This window comes from Vigna umbellata, chromosome 2 (assembly GCF_029865625.1).
Source record: "Vigna umbellata cultivar VRB3 chromosome 2, Vumbellata_1.0, whole genome shotgun sequence".
NCBI lineage: Eukaryota > Viridiplantae > Streptophyta > Magnoliopsida > Fabales > Fabaceae > Vigna > Vigna umbellata.
Window position 1 is genome coordinate 46,097,136 of NC_142166.1, and position 18,329 is coordinate 46,115,464.

Here is an 18,329-nt window from a genome sequence, read left to right on the forward strand (position 1 = left end):
AAGAAAATTATTATAAAATTATTTAACAAACTATTTTTGTAAGGTCCTGAAAATTTATGGACTAGGGGCCTATTTTCTGAGGCAGCCAGGCCCAAAGGGCCAAAGGCACCATGACCTTAGAAGGGGTTGCTTCATTTTTCCAACTCTGAACCAATTTTATGTTCTTCTTTCTCTCTCTAAAACTCAGTTCCACTTTCCTCTTCCTTCTCTGCCTTCTCTCTACCCTTAAACTCATTTGAACCGTTGAAATTTCAAATAGGTGGTGTTCTTTCGCTCACGGAATTGAGAGCTTCCATTCTATCCGATTAGATTTTCAATTGGACGGGTAAGTCAAATTCTCCACTCTTCTTGATATTAGGGCATGCAACTTTACTGGTTGCATGGAGCTCATTTTGATTCTCTGTCGATTCTAGCTCTAAGAGATGTTTTCCATCACCCATTAGGTGGTTGTAGGTCACTGTTTGGATTTACGCTGTGAAGACACTGTTAGGACACTATAGTTGGCTGTACTGCTCAACTTCAAGGTAAGGGGAGCTAACTAATTATTCTTCTTTGTGTTGTTGAAACGTATAATGTATGTGTTTGATAAATTAGTTTTCTTGCTGTCTTACTGTTAAGTGTATTTTTATGGTGAGCATGTTGATTGGAATCTGTTGAATATGTGAAAGTGTGTATCCATGGTGTACTGAACCTTGTTTGACTTGGATGAGCATGTGTTCGTTGTACTGGTTTTCTGGATTGGAGTAAGAACTCTGGGAAATAGTTAAAATGGATGGTGAGTGGATACATGTACTGTTTCAGGTTACTGTGAGGGAAGTGGAGTACCAAAATTGGACAATTGGAGTCTAGAGTACCATAGGGCAGTTTGGATGACTTAGATAAATAACTTGGGACTTGTTGAGAGCATTGTGTTGGTAGGATAGAAGAATCTTAAAAACCTGAGTTGGCACATCCCTGATCATAGAGCAGCCCTGGCTTGGTCCAGTCAGTTGTGACTAGTCATATGTGCTGGCGTCGAAGGTGAGACTGATGCGTCCAGACATCTGATTCTTCTCCGGTGACCAATTGGGCAGTTGGGGATAGTTTAGATGAGTCAATGGAACTGGTGAGGGGTCAGAGAACTGAGTAAGTCTTGAGATAATGGTTGAAATGAGATTGGGTCCATAAGTTACAGGGATTGATGTTTTAAAAGGTAAAACTGGATTTAATCACTTTAGATTAGTGCTGGGGAGGATTGGAATCATCTAGACAAGAATAATTACACTTAATAATCGAATTGGAGGTCTTAGGAGTTAGCCAAGAGTCTTAGAACTGGTAAGTATTAGTGTGGGTGAGTGATTATGCAGAATTCGCATTCTGCCAATTATGTAGTGTCTCGCATAGCGAGACTAGAGGGTGCTCACTGTCTTGGAAATTCGCTGTGCGAGTTGGTGCGCCGTGCGAATTACCAAGGGGTGTTGCTCACTGTTTATGGACTCGCCATGGCGAATCCTGTCACTATGCGACTGGTGGTGGTCTGGGATCACTGCCCATTTAATTCGAAGGGCGAGTGAGGCGCATAGCGAGAACTTTAGGGAGGTTGGTCTCTGTTTGGGTTTCCGCATAACGACCTGGGTGCGCTATGCGAGAGGTTGAAGTTTGATGTGTATTGCGACTCAATTCGTGCGAATTGAGGTGTGCGCTGTGCGAAAGTCTCCTATCTTGCCTTGCGAGCATGATGCGCTGTGCGAATTCTTCTAGTGTCAGCCTTCTCTTTTACTCTCTCTTGCTTGATTCTAGTGTGTGAAGTGTTTGGCATATATAAAATGATCTGATCATGTGATTTATGTGGGATGTGTATGGATTCACTGTGAGAATATGATAGTATCTGGATATTCATGTATGGGTTATGTTTCAAAGTGTTCATGAACGTAATTTCATGGTCCTCAAGGAGAGGATACATGGTGGTGCTTGGTGGTGTGTAGAATGATTACATGGTAGCTCAGTCTTGGGGGTTTTCCTGACGCTCCAATGGTCTTTCATTCTCAAGTAGAGAGGATTGATCCATGTGGTGAGGAGTAGCAGGAGGTCCTAGTCTTGGAGGCTTCCAGTATGCTCCAGGGTGCGGAACGGACTAACCTCGTGAGTATGGTAGGGTGGAACCCATTAGCAACGGCTTTGCAAAGCAGTAGAGGCCACCACTAGTGCATAACCCGCCATAGCTCGGTAATCATTCTGGTTCGGACGAGTCGGTCTATAAAACAATGAGTCTTGTGATGTCGATGTATTATGTTTGAATGACTTTTACATGTCGTGTGTGATTGAATAACATGATTTTTTTTATAATTAGCTCACCCTTGCTTGTTTGTGTTGCTTGTGTATGTTTCTTCTTGCGATCATCCATTTAGATGAGAGCAGATGGCGAGGAGGTTCCTTTGAAGACAACTCTGGAAGTTGAGGACAATGTTGCTGCCTAGTCTCCTAGGATGCCCTTAGTTGATCTTATATTCTAAGATACTATTTCCCATTCCAACTTATATTTTATATCTTTTTAGAGTTTAAGCTTATATTCTGAAGCTACTTAGAGGATGACTGTAATCCTATTTACTCTCACTGCTTTCTTATATTATGCATGTGGACGTCTTTATTATATTTTTATTATATATGTTTTCTATATAATTGGATATCACAATTTTGATCATAAAAAATTATTAAAAAAAGAATTCGTATAAAAACATATAAAAATGATACCAAGTTATAAAAAATTAAATAATTATTAAAATCTAAAATAACTTTATAAAAATATATATATAAAACTGAATCTTCAATCAAAGTTTAAATAAATTCAAATAAAATACAATACATTATTATCATAAATTTCAAACAAATTATAAATAAACTTAAATTTATATAAATTCAAATAAAATTAAAAAATTAAATATTAAATCACGTTTAATATAATAAAAGTTTTTCTATTAGGTATTTCGATTAACAACTTCATTTTGTTCCATTGATTCATGAAAAATAAACAAATCAAAAATACTATATTATTATTTATTTTTTAATAAAATATTAAAGAAATTATCAACTTCATCAATGTTCATATTATATAAAGTTCCATGTTATCCATTTTTAATCTTGAAGAACAGGAAAAACATAATAAATTTATTAAAAATACATACGAAAGTATTTTAATAAATTAGATATTAACAAATATTATTATCCGTATTTGTTTTATTAACAAGTGATATAAAAAATACTTTCATTATTTGTGAATATTTATTTATAATATTTATTTCTTATTTATTACTAATTTTATCCACAAATATATACAAGTATCATTTTTTTTTACATTCTTAACCATAATTAAGTCAAGTAGGAAAACTCATTTATCATAAAAAAAAACACAAAGTGAATAATGAATATAGTATCTAATTCAGATAAACTTGGAAATTAAGAATTAACACATTACTAGTGTAGTAAGTAATGAAGTATTATAATAGGTAATATGTAGTGATTAATTCCAAAATTATAGAAAAGAAGATGTTTTCCAAGACAATTCTATTCATGAACAAATTTGAAAAATCCAGTTTTATAAAAAAGATGTTTTTTTGATAGAAATAAAGATTGTTCTCATAGAAATGGTTATCCTGTAGCTAGACATTGGACAAACAATATGTAGCAGTGCTAGAAAATGTTATAAATTTTTTGAAGCATCCAGCATAATACTTATTGCATCTTCTCCAAATATTCTACACTCTTTTTCCTTTCTTACAGTCATAACTCCACCTTCACCAATAATCCTTCAAATATTAAATCCAATATACAACCAAGTTGTTCTTTGAAACTCAAGCAGAAAAATCCTCCAACTCAAGCAAGCCTTCCTGGAATTTTCATCAAGTTGTTTTGGAGCTTTGGTGCACATTCAACTTCTCCTTTATTCAAAGTCACCACCAAAGTGTTAACAAGATAATAGATCATAAGAGAGAAAACTTTTTACTTCTTGAAATTTGATTAATCACTCACTTATCATATAAGAAATAAGTGTTGAGTTCTTATCTTTAGGTTAAAAACATTATCTGATACATTTTATTCGTTTAAAAGCATAATAACCCAACCTTAATACTTTAGATTGAATTGTAACTTGATTCACCCAACTTAAGATATAGACAATTAATATCATTAACAACAATCTCTTCTTTAATAATTGTCCATTTGAGAATCAAATTTATAAGCTTAGTTTTAACACCAATTTTTGAATAAAGTGTTTATTATTAAGCTAAAAGTTATAGTAAAGACAACTTTTTCTATTTAAGAATGATAAATGTACGTTAATTCTTATATCAGTTTAGACATTTATCATGTATTAAATGATTATATTTATAGGAAAAATAACCATTTTACTTTATAATTATAGAATGAGATATTAAGAAGAAGAAAAACAAAAAAATTGATGAATTTTTTATGATTTGCAATAATTTTTCGAAGAATTTAAGGATGATGTAGTTGAATTCTAAAATTTGCAACTGAGCGCTAATAAGTGGCTAAGAACATATATGAAATGTGACTTTTACATCTGAACTACAAGAAAATGGTGCTCAACATTTAAGGCAATGCATGACTGAGTCATAAGAAAGCGGTGTTCAACTAGAAAGACTGCAGAGACAGAAGAAAACCCTCCATGGAAGAAAACATCCGTAGCTGAACCCTAAAAGTTGGACTGAGCATCACCTAAAAATCTTTACAAATAAAGACCCCGTGTTCTCATTTTATAATTGAGATGATGATTAAATAAGTAGTAGTAAAGGAGGAATAGGTCTGTGAGCCTAGAGAGAATGTTCTTATTGTAAATTATGTCTAGATGTTGTTGGAATTGTAATGCAATATTCTATGAGTAGATAAACTTTCTTGTGTCCAGGTTTGATGTAATCAATTCTAATTCTATATACTTCTATTTCTTGGATATTTATCTATGCTTTCATTCAATAGTTTGTAGTTTGATTTATGCTTAATGTTGAATTGACAACTCATTTATTTAACTGGTTTAGATTGATTTGAAAAACTGGTCTCAAATTGCGATTTAATCAAATCATCACACCCATGCTAGAATCTCTCCAAGATATAAAGGGTGTGCTAGATCAAAAAATCCTACATTGCAAGAAATTCATTCAACCAGGAATGAAGGAATCACACTGAAGCTATTAGGTTCTAGTGATTTAGGGATGAACCTGAATTTACCTATAAGAGTACTCCCAAAACATTGAATGATTTGCATATTAAATAGATAAGATAATAGGTACAGTAGAAAAAAGATGAGATGAAGTTCAATAATAACCTTCACTCCACTTAATTTATATAATTTATATCATTGTCTATATTTACATCTACTCTTTATCAAAATCCAAAAAAACCTAAAAGCTTATTATTAATATACTTATTAAATGGATAAGAAATACCACTATGTGAAATTGATTACTAAGAAAACCTCATCAAACAGTGTAACAATCAAAACAATATTATTCAATATTAACTTGACCTATTTAACCTACATCAAGATATTCGATGTCATCTGGACTAATAGATTAAGAAGCGACACTCTGAAAACAAATAAGGAAATGATTCACCACTTAAGATGTGACACTAAAGATAAAAAAGTAACATATATTTTTATTCAATCAAGTTATAAGATTAATACAAGAGTTATATGTACATAGAAAGATTGTGGAGGAAAGGAACTAGCTTTCATTCCCAATCTCATGTCCAAATAATTAGTATTTGAAACAACTAACTTATTCTTGTTAAAATAAACTGTTCTTTTTGGATAGCATCACATAAAAGTTGGTCAAAATACTTACCAGTAGAAAAATATACTAACACTGGTTTGATCTCAAGCAATTCACCTTATACACTTAATTGTTGAAGTTTGTAAGGTATTAGATGATGACGACTTTTAAATTATTTATTTGGATTGCAACATCAACATTAAACTGTCTAAATTGTCTATGATGTATAATTTAAGTTTCTATTAAATTTGAAAATTTTATATTATATTTAAAATGTTTATCTTGCAAGAATCTTATTTCTTTTGTATTTTTTTTCCAGTCTTAGATTTTTCTTTTAACCTAATCTTTATCTTCTTATTTCTCTTTCAGATTTAATTCTTAGCTTTTTTACAATATAATTAAGTAACTTATGATTAAATAAATTTTGTATTTAAATAAGTTTTTCATCATGGAACATTGGCTTGTAACAATAACACAATTATATTTATAACACAGACAAACTCTTTAGCAGAAAATGCAGTATCAGTTCTATAGTAAATGTGTGGTTGGTAGTTTTCTGTGATATAAAAAACCACTCAAAATTCATCTTATTATATATATACTAGTAATGGATTAAAAAGATATTTATTTATTAAGATGAAGCAGATTCAGTTCATTAAATGACTAATAAACATAATTACAAGTGTGTACCCAACTGTGCAATACTTGTGTGTGTTTTTCCTAATTTTGGTTTAACAAGTTCCTAGAAACCAATAATGATAATGCTTAAAAATCACTAATCATAACATTAGGAGGTAGTTATAAGTATTTAGATAACTTAGGAAATTACCTAGAATAATTCATATGATTTGGTGTAAAGAACGAATAATTTGTTAAATAAATGTATATATTTAAGAGATAAAACTTAAAAGCTAATCAGAAACAACATCAGTAAGTGAAATAATTGTTAACAAAGATAATCATTCATGCGTATACTTTCATAGATTTAGACACTCAAATTTACTTTTCTTTCACTCAAATTAGATGTAATCATCACTTTAACAGATGACATATAGCTAAAATTACTATTGTTTTAATCACAAAAATAAGGAGATAATTTATCTCTTAATTATCTCAAACTTAATTAAAATGAATGTAAACTTAAAATGAATTCATATATATATATATATATATATATATATATATATATATATATATATATATCAGTTTTGAGATAAAAACTTATTTATTTGATTTACATGTGAGATTAAAAAAAAATCAAATAGACTAAAATTTGAGTAGATAAACATATATGAATTAGAAAGAGTTTATAAAACAAGATTTACATCAATAATCATGATTTGCTATTATTAGAACCATAATATCCAAACAAATGCCTTTCTGTAATTTTCTCGTCTGCAAGAAACCATGTCAAGTCCCTAGTTTTACAGGCTTTTTTACCTTTTCCTTACATAGACACAGTTACACGTGTTGGTGTCCAAATCCTATTCAAGTTTCTGATTTTTTTTTCCTCCTTCAAACCCTAACAAAATAACTAAACTTATAGATTAAATTAAATACATAAAGTGATTAGAATTATAGAATATTAGAAGAAGTGCCACTACTGTTTGATGATTTGATTAAAGGCCCCTAAACAAGAGAAAAGAAGTTAAAACCAACCATTACCTGTAGTTTTCTTGTTAATTTCCGAGTTCCATGACGGTGGATCACATTATTCAACAACAGAATAAGAAGAAACAGTGAGAGGATTTCATTATCTAAAAAGTTCATGTAACAAAACTTCGTGATCTGCATCTTCTCCACATTCTCTCTAACCATTTGTGCCCTAGAGAGAAATTAGAACCCCCTCTTTTCCCCATTCAGCATTTTACAAATTTTCTTTCTTTCTTTCTTTCTCACATTCCCGAGAAAAAGAAGATCCCATACGCCGAGTTTCTAATGATAAATCGTTAATTATTCCTCACCCTTTTTTGGAAGATGCATTTCATTTGCATTCCTTAACATCTCTCTCTTTCACAATCTTCAAGATTTGATTTTTCTTCAATGCATGCTGCTAAATAGCAAATTTTTTCTGGACCCTTTTGAATTTTTCTTCTCAATTTCATGCAACCCGTCTCACATTGTTTGTAATTTCTCCTACTTTCCTTGACCGAGATCTAGGGTTTCACCGTATGTTTCTCCCTCATTCTTCCCCTCAAGCAGAACTCATTGATTTTCGCGCTACATTGATTTGTCTTCTTTAATGGGTTTCGTCTAAAGTTTCCAAATTTACAGTTTTCACCTTCCGGGTCGCCATGCTGAAGCAATTCCTCAGCAGACTCCCCCGCAAGACACCAAAATCCGACTCGGACGAGTCATACCGAGCCGACCCATCACGCTCGGACGATTCCCCACGCGCCGCCGGCAGACACAATCGCACGCACGGCGTCGCCGCCGCTTCGAATGCTGCGAAACGGACATCCTCGTCCGCAGTTTTTCCGGCGAGCACGGTGTCGGTGATAGAACCTCTGGTGCCTTTCAAAGATGTCCCCAGTTCGGAAAAGATGAACCTTTTCGTGAGCAAGCTGAGCCTGTGTTGCGTGTCCTTTGATTTCACGGACCCTGGTAAGGACACGGTGGAGAAAGAGGTGAAGAGAAGAACCCTTGTTGAACTTGTTGATTTTGTTTCCTCTTGTGGGTCCACGAGGTTCGGTGAACCTGCTATTCTTGCTGTGTGTAGAATGTGTGCTATTAATCTCTTTCGCATTTTCCCGCCAAATTATAGGTCCAATCGTGGTGGTGAGAATGATGATGATGAGCCATCCTTTGATCCCGCATGGCCTCATTTGCAGCTCGTGTATGAGTTGCTGCTCAAGTTTATAACCTCTAACTGTCTTGATGCTAAGGTGGCCAAGAAGTACATCGACCATTCTTTTATCTTGAGATTGTTGGAGTTGTTTGATTCGGAAGATCCTAGGGAGAGGGACTGCTTGAAGACCATTATGCATAGGGTTTATGGCAAGTTCATGGTGCATAGACCCTACATAAGGAAGTCCATTAACAACGTGTTTTTTAAGTTTGTGTTTGAGACTGAGAGGCACAACGGGATTGCTGAGTTGTTGGAGATTTTTGGGAGCATAATTAGTGGGTTCGCTTTGCCATTGAAGGAGGAGCATAAGATCTTCTTGTGGAGGGTTCTGATCCCCTTGCACAAGCCCAAATCTATGGGGGTATACTTCCAGCAGTTGTCTTACTGCGTTACACAGTTTGTCGAGAAGGAGCCTAAGTTGGGGAGCATTGTCATCAGGGGGTTGTTGAAGTATTGGCCGATAACGAATAGTCAGAAAGAGGTGATGTTCCTGGGTGAACTAGAAGAAATTTTGGAAACAATTAACATGGTAGAGTTCCAGAGGGTCATGGTACCGTTGTTTTGGCGGATGGGATGCTGCATTAACAGTATGCACTTTCAGGTACGATTTTTATTCACTTTTTAGCTAATTTAGTTATTTTCATGCTTTTATATAGGAATGAAATCTATGACTTTCAACTATAGTTTGCATGGTGCTATCTATTCTGGCTAAGCACATTAGCAAATACTTCTTTATAGTCTCTACAAGATGTGGAGTAGAACCCTTGCTATAATATAGGGATGCGTTTCACACCCAGCTAATACAGACTCACGCATCAGTGTCATTTTTGCTGTGTTGGAAAGAACAATGGGGGATTGGAGTATGTACCCATTTGCTTTGTGATGACACAGAAATCCTGTCTGAATCAAAGGACACATTGTTTCACTGCCTGGCTTTTAGTATAAGCTACTCAACAGGCTTCAGAGTCTGGTTGATCCATCCTTAATGGGATTGATTCAGGAATATGTACATCATAGAGTAGAGACTAATAATAACAATGCTTAGCTTCAGGTTCAAAGTTCAAAACGTACTGCAACCTTTGTTGGGAGATTTTTCTGCCAAGGTTATTATTGAGTTGATTGCATTAATTTTGTTTTAGAGGTCACTTTATAGGATGTGAAACTGAAGTAGTTTGTATTCATTCTTGTTTGATTAGAGCTGTCCATGTTTTCTTAAAGTATGTTTGGCAACTTTCTTGTCTTTTCAATATAGGGACTGGCAACGGATCTAATTGCTGCAATTCCTCTCCATCTTCATTTGTTTTTGTATCTTCTGAGAATCACTTTGTTTCCTGTGACGTTTTTCTTAACTGCTGAAACATAACCCTTTTCTGTTCAACATGACTTGTTTCAGGTAGCTGAAAGAGCCCTTTTCTTATGGAACAACGATCATATTGTCAATTTGATTGCTCACAACCGACAAGTGATCCTGCCAATCATGTTTCCAGCCTTAGAGAAGAATTCTCAAGGCCACTGGAGCCAAGCAGTGCTCAACCTAACTCATAATGTTAGAAAAATGTTTGCAGAGATGGATGAGAAGCTATTCCTGGCTTGTCATTCTCAGTTTAAGGAAGAAGAAGCAATGCTAAACGCAGCAGAAGAGAAGCGGAAGGAAGCATGGAAACAACTAGAACATGCAGCCAGTCTCCAGCCTGTGATTGGAAATACCGCAGTTTTAGTGTCTCCAATTTGATAACCTGTAACTTATGTATGAATGTATCTATGTCAGAAACTCAATCCCAATCCCTTTCATCCTGATACGGTGGAAAACCGCTAGAAAAGTGGTAAATGGCTGTTATCTTTAAGGTTCCTACATGCATTTGATGCTTATAGCAGCCAGATGTTGTACCTCGTAACATGCTTTTGATTGCCACTGTATGGTAGTAATTTATCTGCCTCCTTCTGATAAGTGATGTGAAGGACTATGCAGTGGATCAAACCATTTTCTGTATAAGCCTATTTCCAAAATCTGCTGTGCTTCTGAGCCTTTCTCCTTAATCACCAGTAATTTCCATACAGGCATTGCATATTAAGATATGTTAATAAACTAATGAATTATATACATTTGATTAAGGTTCCACCTCGTTAGTATTTAAGACTTGTGTTCCAATGTCACGGTGATGTAACAATTTTTTGTGCACTAGGAAGAAGATACTAAAATGGAGATGGAATCTGCACATGGGAATGATATAAATTAAAATATGTTAGTTTTTCTAATGTTCTTGCTTCAAATTGAAAAGTAGAAAACAGTATTTCCATAAAGTGCGACATTTCAATCATTCACTTGTCTTGTCTGGTTCTTCTGATGAAAACTTTTATAAATCTAAAGTTTCTTGAATACACGCTTTTATAATAATGACATGGTTATTGTTTCTGATTTCATTTCTTTAATAAAAAAAGGCTTAATTTATAATGTTAATTACCAGACAATAAGTACAGCAGAAAACATCAAAATTGCTCGAAGATCATTGAAAATAAAGTTTGACTGAAGCCATTAGTTATTCAGAATAAAAGTCGGTCGTAATTTCAGTCAAACTACATTTGCAATTTTGAAAAGAAATTAACCAGCGACCACACTTGTTGGATCAGTATTCACGAAGAGAAAATTATGAATTTTGCAACCCTACCAGCGAAAAGCTTCTTTTTCTTTGGCGTTAAAAGCAAAAGCAGGACTTACATTACAGTGGCTACTTGGGTCCAGTATATTCTTTTTTATGGACCTACACTGGAATAAGGGGGGTCTCAATTCCTGAAACGTGTTTTCAACAATTTGTCCAAATTTCAATACTTAAAAGATTAAAATATAAAGCAAGTGCATGGTTTAAGAGACTCAATGTGGATGAAGTCAGATAATAATTACAATAAAGCTAATGTTGTACGATTTATAAATAGAAAATAAATTGTATGTAATTTAATTTGCATTACATACATAAATGTTTGTTTCGGTACAAAATATTGAGACCAACTATAGGGCTTTGTTGCATCATGACAACCTTAAAATGAAGCCTACTTGGTGTTAGTACATCAACTCACTCTTTGAACTGTATCATCGGCAAAAATTGTTTTACAAAGAAATCTGACCACCTTAAACATGTAACAATTACGGAACAGACAGCAAGTGGGTGATTGATGACAAAAAAGAATGGTAAAATATATGCAACTGATGATGATTATCAAGCATCACTGCCACAAACTGTGAAGTCATCCATTAGTCTTTAGGGAACAGCCAAAAACATTTACACTTGGCCCTGGAAGAGTGACTGCACCGGTTTTGGGGACAAGTTTGCCACACAATTGAACTGTCACATGAAACAAAAGTCACTGTTATTTAATTATCTCAACACCTTTTTTCAGCAACGATAAGGACGTGCATATTATTTTGCCTGTTCAAACGGGGAACAATAAAAAGGTAAAATACAGAATATGAACCCCTTAAACACTCCATTTTCCAAATAATTATGTAACTTGACATGGATTAAGTAATACAGATGAAGACTATAAATTGGTCCTGCCATTACCAAAGCTATACTTTATACATTTTTTTTTTCAGTTGTTACTTGGAAAATTTTAGAATTAATTTATTCACAACATATAGAAAAAAAATCCATGTTTTGATCTACTCAGTAAACATATCTTTTTCGTTTTGATCCCTACGTAAAATTAATTCTAACACTGCTACAACTTCAACAAATGGTATTTACAACATACCCATGAAGATATATTCCATACTGGACATATTTGACAATGACAAAAAAGGTGCCTGGAAAATGAGTACAATAATATTATGTCTCGTGATCTTTAGCAATTTTGGTGAGGCTGAGAAGTGGGGTTAAAAAGTTTAGTCAACTGAAAGAAGAGTGGTTGAGATTTTCCGAAAATATTTACAGAGAATAAAGTAAACTATTAAAATGATTTGAAATTTTCTTGTAAGTTCAAATAAATTTGATTGAACTTCTTCAAAATTGAAAATACACAAGTTGATTTCATTTTAACTACTTTTCTTTCTTCTGTGAGGTTTATCTAAACAGAATTAATTAATGTACAGAATTCCAACCTTCTGTAGTTTATACTTATCGCGAACAGCATTGAGGGGACAGCCTTTGGAATTAAGTTGCAAATCTTGCAGTTCAAGAACAACAGTTTTGAGCTCTGAAGCTTTGTAGTTTGTGTAGTGCTCCAAAGTTGGATTCTGCAAATACATGCGTGAGACTTTTAAAATTTGTTTACTTCTACATAACGGTCAAAGGTGAATATTTAAATTGCAACCAAGCAATCAAGAGTTCATACCCATGGATGTTCTGAATCGTTCAGGGTCCATCTGGCAAGGAACACGGCAGATGCAGCTACAAGGGAAGGAAGAAACTGGAAGAAGCTATATTCAACAAGAGCAAGCTCTGCTAAATAATTTGCCAAAAATTCCAGTTCAACACAAGGAGCCTGTATAATAGAACGAAATCACCAGTTCATGACCTTTTCAATGTTTAATAAATTGTGGATAAATAGTGTATAACAACTCTAGTACCTTGTAAGAAGATTGTGCTGCTTGGATGTATCTCCTGAAAACCAAGAAAAGATAGTCATAATTCAGCCAAGGGAGGTTTTCCAACAAAAAATGGATTGATGAAGCATCTCAAGAGAAAATTGTTATTACAGTAAGATATACCATACTTGAATTACTAAGAGGATAAGATAATTGCACATGACTTTAATTGGTCATGTGGCTAAAGACTAATGATTTCAATTAAACATTTCTACTTTAATTCTTATGAAAAAAATTAAAAAGTCATACGATCTTAATTTTTTCTTAAGAAATGATAAAAAAAATACTCAAAATTAATAATATTCATTATTTAAAAATAAAAAGTTACAGGTACCTTTAACGAAACATACAAATAAACACAAAGTAAAATGCAAGCATTTTAGGAATCATCAATTATCTTTCAGTTTTGTCAGTTCAAGTCTTTCTCTATATCATTCACTACCGTAATCTTCATTTTTTAAAATTGAAATCCCAAAAATAACTCTCAAGAAAATCTTAATGCCTCTGTTTTCTTTCTTTGGAATCAACAAATGAATCGCTATTAAGTTAATTCTACTATTTGATTTGATATGACTACTACAAGAATGCCACTATAGCGGGCTACTTTAAAACCATGTGTATTCCTATGTAAATGTAAATACTGCACACATACCTCAGAAATGTTTTGATTGTGGGAACAGATAACTGAAAATGAATCACATTCAGTACTTCTCTCTCCATTTTCAGTACCTGTCAGATAAAGCCAAGTGTTGTATAAATCAATCATCACGAACACTACACAATAAAGAAAAAAAGATGAAAGATTCAAGCCGTGCTACCAAATACAGTACCTCTTCCTTTGTGTATGTGTTATCTGTGATGAAGCAGAATTCTTCCACTCGAGGTGGGCACATCTCTTCGTACTTTCTTCAAGTCACAAAAGAAAAGAAACACATCTAAGATCAATTTTTTATTTATATAAAAAAAATAACAATAGACATGATATCATAAATTATTATACTTATCAGCATCTCCAAGTACACTCAACCAGAATCAAGTGTTGCATGAATAATATTAGAGCTTCATTATGTATTTATGAATGTCTAAACAAATAATCATTACCAGTATGTTAGCCAAACTATAGAGAGAATAATGAGAATAAATTACACTGTAAAAAACCAGTAAATACTGACATTGTACTTTTTAAGGCATCTCAGTTTTATCAATTTAAGGAGAAGCATGAATATGTATGTATCAGTTTGAGCTTGGAAACTTCAATATTAACCAGAACCATTACAAATTTCGGTACTTACGATGCAATTAGCATGCTAGTAACACCCAGCAACTGTAGTCTTTGCTTCTGAATGAATTTAGTTGATAGATACCGATCAATGAGGTTCACTGTCAGGTAAAGGGCATCTGGAACCAATCTGTATTCCTCAGAAACCTGAAATGAGATAATAATAAAATTACAGATTGTGTATTTCAGGAGCATGATGATGAAATGTAGATATTCATCTTATTCCCAAAGTCCTATAATTCACCACATTTGGATTGAAATGCAGTAGATAAAATCCATCGTATGTACTCAAGTTTACAAATCTACATAATGCTGCAACCATGAAACTAACCTCCACAAGCCAATCTACCAGAATTCCACGCATGCTTGGATTAATATCTGTCTGCAACTTCTCCATGTAGTTGGTCAATGGTTTCCTTTCAAGCTGAAGTCATCCACCAAAACTCACTGTCAATTTTGTTGTGGTCAAAGTATTCTTCTCTTAGCATTATAAGAGTGTTACTTTGTAAAGTTCTTTTATCAACCAATATTAGTTATAATAATACTATTATTTTACTAAGTGCTATCCAATAATACTTGGTAACAGTGGATGTATTCTGGGAAAACAGTATTATAATGCAGTCAGACTGGGACAATAGCGAAAGCAGCAGCTTATGCTTATATAACCATTCATAATATTGTTTAACAGAAGCTACTGAAGTTGTCACCAGTTAGTTACATTAACTAATAGTGGCAACCCATCAGAAAAAAAGCAATTACATCACTACATCACAAACCTCTGAGACTCGAATGTTGTTGTACATGTCAGAGGCATAAGAACTCCAAATTTGAGGATCCCTTAACTCTGAATCAATGTCCACTATATCAAGGGAGTTTGAGGTTCCTGACTTCTCAGAAATCACATCTACATCTGTATAATCCAACAAGAGAAAAAAACAATAATTACAGGATCCTAACTTAGATAACTATTTTTATTCAATATCAAACGAGCAATCATGTAAAATAACACTGTAACTCTTTGAAGTAGAAAATTCTTTATATAAAAATACTATTGTTTCCATTCTCCAACTGTAAGGATAAGAAATGCAGTTCAAATAGTAACCTATGTATACAGTAAATTAAGTCCTTGGTATGTTCAATCAGAGTTATAAAAAAGTCCATTCGTACACTTAGAGATTTAGTCTGTCTTATTACACACCTAAAGTCTGTTGCATACGGGCAGTAACGCTTGAGATTTTGGAAATACCATTTTTTGAAGAGCTCTGGACTTCATCGGACTTCACAGAATCTTGCATTGACGGCTTGGTGCCTGGTATAACACGTTCACTTATGGAGTCATCGGATTCTACCATCCTTATTGTTGATAAATCTTCAACTAACTTTGCTCTAACATTCTCTTGTGTTGATGAGAATTCAGAGGTAATACCTGAAGCTAGTTTTGTGCTTTTCTTTGTATAAACTCCTTTGGCCTACACAATAGATGGTCAACCAGCATCACCAACATAACATAAATGATTTTCATACTTTCGTGTAGATGAACTTACAACTTAATAGAATTATAAATATTATTTTGTCATGAGCAAATAAACGATACTGGATCAAATGTTTCTATTCTTTCTAAGGAGAATAATTCAACAGAAACAAATCTTTACTTCCCATATCACTACAGTTGTAAAATATTCATGATTTGAGCTCTATCTTTGATGACAAAGCGAGTGGTGCATGCTTACCATAAATTTTGATGCATTAGTACACTTATCATGTATATTTGTTACATCTGTCAGAACTGCCCTTCTCTTATTTTGGATAAGAGCAGGAACAACCACAGAAGTTTGATCTCCAGAAGCGGCTGCTCTTTTGGAATTTGCTCGAGACATGTTTTTCTGTTCATTTCCAGAGGAAGGTCTTGAGGGGGGAGGAGGAATTCCTCTCATAGCTCTAGTCTTTGCTCTGGTGATACGGATTGGACGTTCTTCATCTTTGGCACACGCTTTATCTACTTTATCCATTGCTTGTGCCTAGAAGAAGAGCAACCCAATTGTCTCAAATGAAAATCTAGCTCATACCTGCTCTTCAAACACCCATTTAACATCCCTTCGTCAGATAATACCAACATTTAAAAAAAGTACATAAGAATAGCCTAATGTTATAACATGAAGCACAACAAAAGGCTTAATCTTTGACTTGATTTTGTTTAAAACCACAAAATATTGTGAAATGGTAATTGTTCCACTATGACTACACTCCCCTGCTAAGCCACAAGTCAAAGCCGAGAAATTCCCACAAGGTATGCCCCAGATCTTTTTGTCTTAATATTTATTCTTTCTCGTGACACAATTTTCTTCAGCGTTGAATGAAAAATGCTGATGCTGACAAGTTGTTGAGAAAAGGTGTATGAACACATTCACTCAACCCTGACACAAATACAAAAGTAACCACTGAAAACAATTTTCAAACAACACGCGATCAAAAACAAAATCCCTCATCATCTTCATTCTCTTTAGTATTTCACTCGACTCAAATCCGAAAAATTATCAGATAAACACCCACATGCTTAAAATCTCCCCCAAAGGAAAAAAGTAATCAAATTTACGTAAATTTAACAAAGTAATGCAGCTGGAACCAAGATCCATGTGGTGAGACAGAACATCCTTAACAGACTGGAATAAAAACCTCAAAAGAACAATATACTCATAAACATAGTATAGATTGAAGAAAGAGAGAAATAATTATAAATAAATGATACAAGGTTTGTTACCTTTGAATGGGAAGTGAGTGTTGAAGAAAAAAGCATTGTGGTCGAAGGAGAATGAGAATGGTTGATATATTATATGCAGAGGAGCGTCAGTGAGAGCGGGCGGGATAGGGACACAGTTCAAAACTTGAAAAGTGGCGACCTTTCACCTTTTCTCATTACGTCAAATCAACTAAGTAATTGAAATTTCTGAAAAAGACAAGTTTTGTTTGTGTAATAGTTATAATTTTCTACAACATTTATTACACAGCTAAAACTAATAATATTATTAATTGTTAATCACAATACTCTTATGAAATGTTTTTAAATTTAATTAAAATGAATGTATGATGTACAAAAATTATACTTGAAAATGGCTGTGTAAACTGGTTTTATATTATCATTCAACTTCTAATTATTACATATTAAATTTTGTAATCATTACTTTAAAGTCATGTCAAAATTGTTTCCATTAAGTTGGGATGATCGTATCCTAGAACATGAAAATTGAAAATATGGTTTTTATTATGATGTTTACCTAATTCTAAAAGGACAAATGCATAAAATATTAATAAGATATTTGATATTATAAATTGGGGTATTAAAAAATTGAATTAACCAATATTTTTATATCTATTTTAATAATATTTTATTTCTACGTATAATGATTTTTTTTTTATTTGAAGAGTAATGGTAAAAGCCAACACTATTCAATCACGACTAGTTTGTTTATTGTTGATTTTAAGAGTGATTACAAATTAAAATTCAAGTGAACATTTTATATAGATAAATATTTTTTAATAATTGTTTACTCATTTAAGATTTATAATTAATAGGACAATTTAACAAGATTTTCTTTCCAAAAACACTGAAGGAGTTGTTTCTTTAAAAGTTATATAGTTTTAATTTTAAGTTAATATTTTATTATTAATTATTTAGTCAGTGCTATAAATTAACGTTTTTGTTAACGTGCGTGTAAAATTACGTTAATTATTAATTGTATGAAAATGTCTAGTATAATTGGATTTTAATTCTTAAATAATTTATTGAATTATTGAAGTAGTTATTTTTTACATTTTGACTTGTTTTATACAATGAATAGTGGAATTATCCAACTTTTTACGGTA

General features: G+C 33.1%; 2 protein-coding genes across 3 annotated transcripts; one reads left to right on the forward strand and one right to left on the reverse strand.

Annotated features, from left to right (window-relative positions):
* The first annotated feature begins 7,445 nt into the window (after nucleotides 1-7,445).
* LOC124844245 (serine/threonine protein phosphatase 2A 57 kDa regulatory subunit B' kappa isoform-like) lies at nucleotides 7,446-10,682 on the forward strand. The gene is made up of 2 exons (XM_047321140.2): nucleotides 7,446-9,211; nucleotides 10,004-10,682. Exons 1-2 carry the CDS (start codon nucleotides 8,057-8,059, stop codon nucleotides 10,340-10,342), a joined length of 1,494 nt encoding a protein of 497 aa, XP_047177096.1. The 5' UTR covers nucleotides 7,446-8,056; the 3' UTR covers nucleotides 10,343-10,682.
* An 856-nt stretch (nucleotides 10,683-11,538) lies between these two features.
* Nucleotides 11,539-17,366, reverse strand: LOC124844250 (cyclin-A2-2-like). 2 transcript variants are annotated; one of them, XM_047321144.2, is made up of 12 exons: nucleotides 17,227-17,366; nucleotides 16,199-16,534; nucleotides 15,715-15,937; nucleotides 15,245-15,378; nucleotides 14,800-14,892; nucleotides 14,482-14,615; nucleotides 14,020-14,095; nucleotides 13,842-13,918; nucleotides 13,172-13,205; nucleotides 12,937-13,086; nucleotides 12,704-12,838; nucleotides 11,539-11,948 (listed from the first exon to the last, which is right to left on the reverse strand). In XM_047321144.2, exons 2-12 carry the CDS (start codon nucleotides 16,475-16,477, stop codon nucleotides 11,886-11,888), a joined length of 1,398 nt encoding a protein of 465 aa, XP_047177100.1. In that variant the 5' UTR covers nucleotides 16,478-16,534; nucleotides 17,227-17,366; the 3' UTR covers nucleotides 11,539-11,885. The 2 variants fall into 2 exon arrangements, with proteins under 2 accessions (XP_047177100.1, XP_087963222.1); XM_088107096.1 differs by having other exon boundaries at nucleotides 15,667-15,937.
* Between the last annotated feature and the right edge of the window lie 963 nt (nucleotides 17,367-18,329).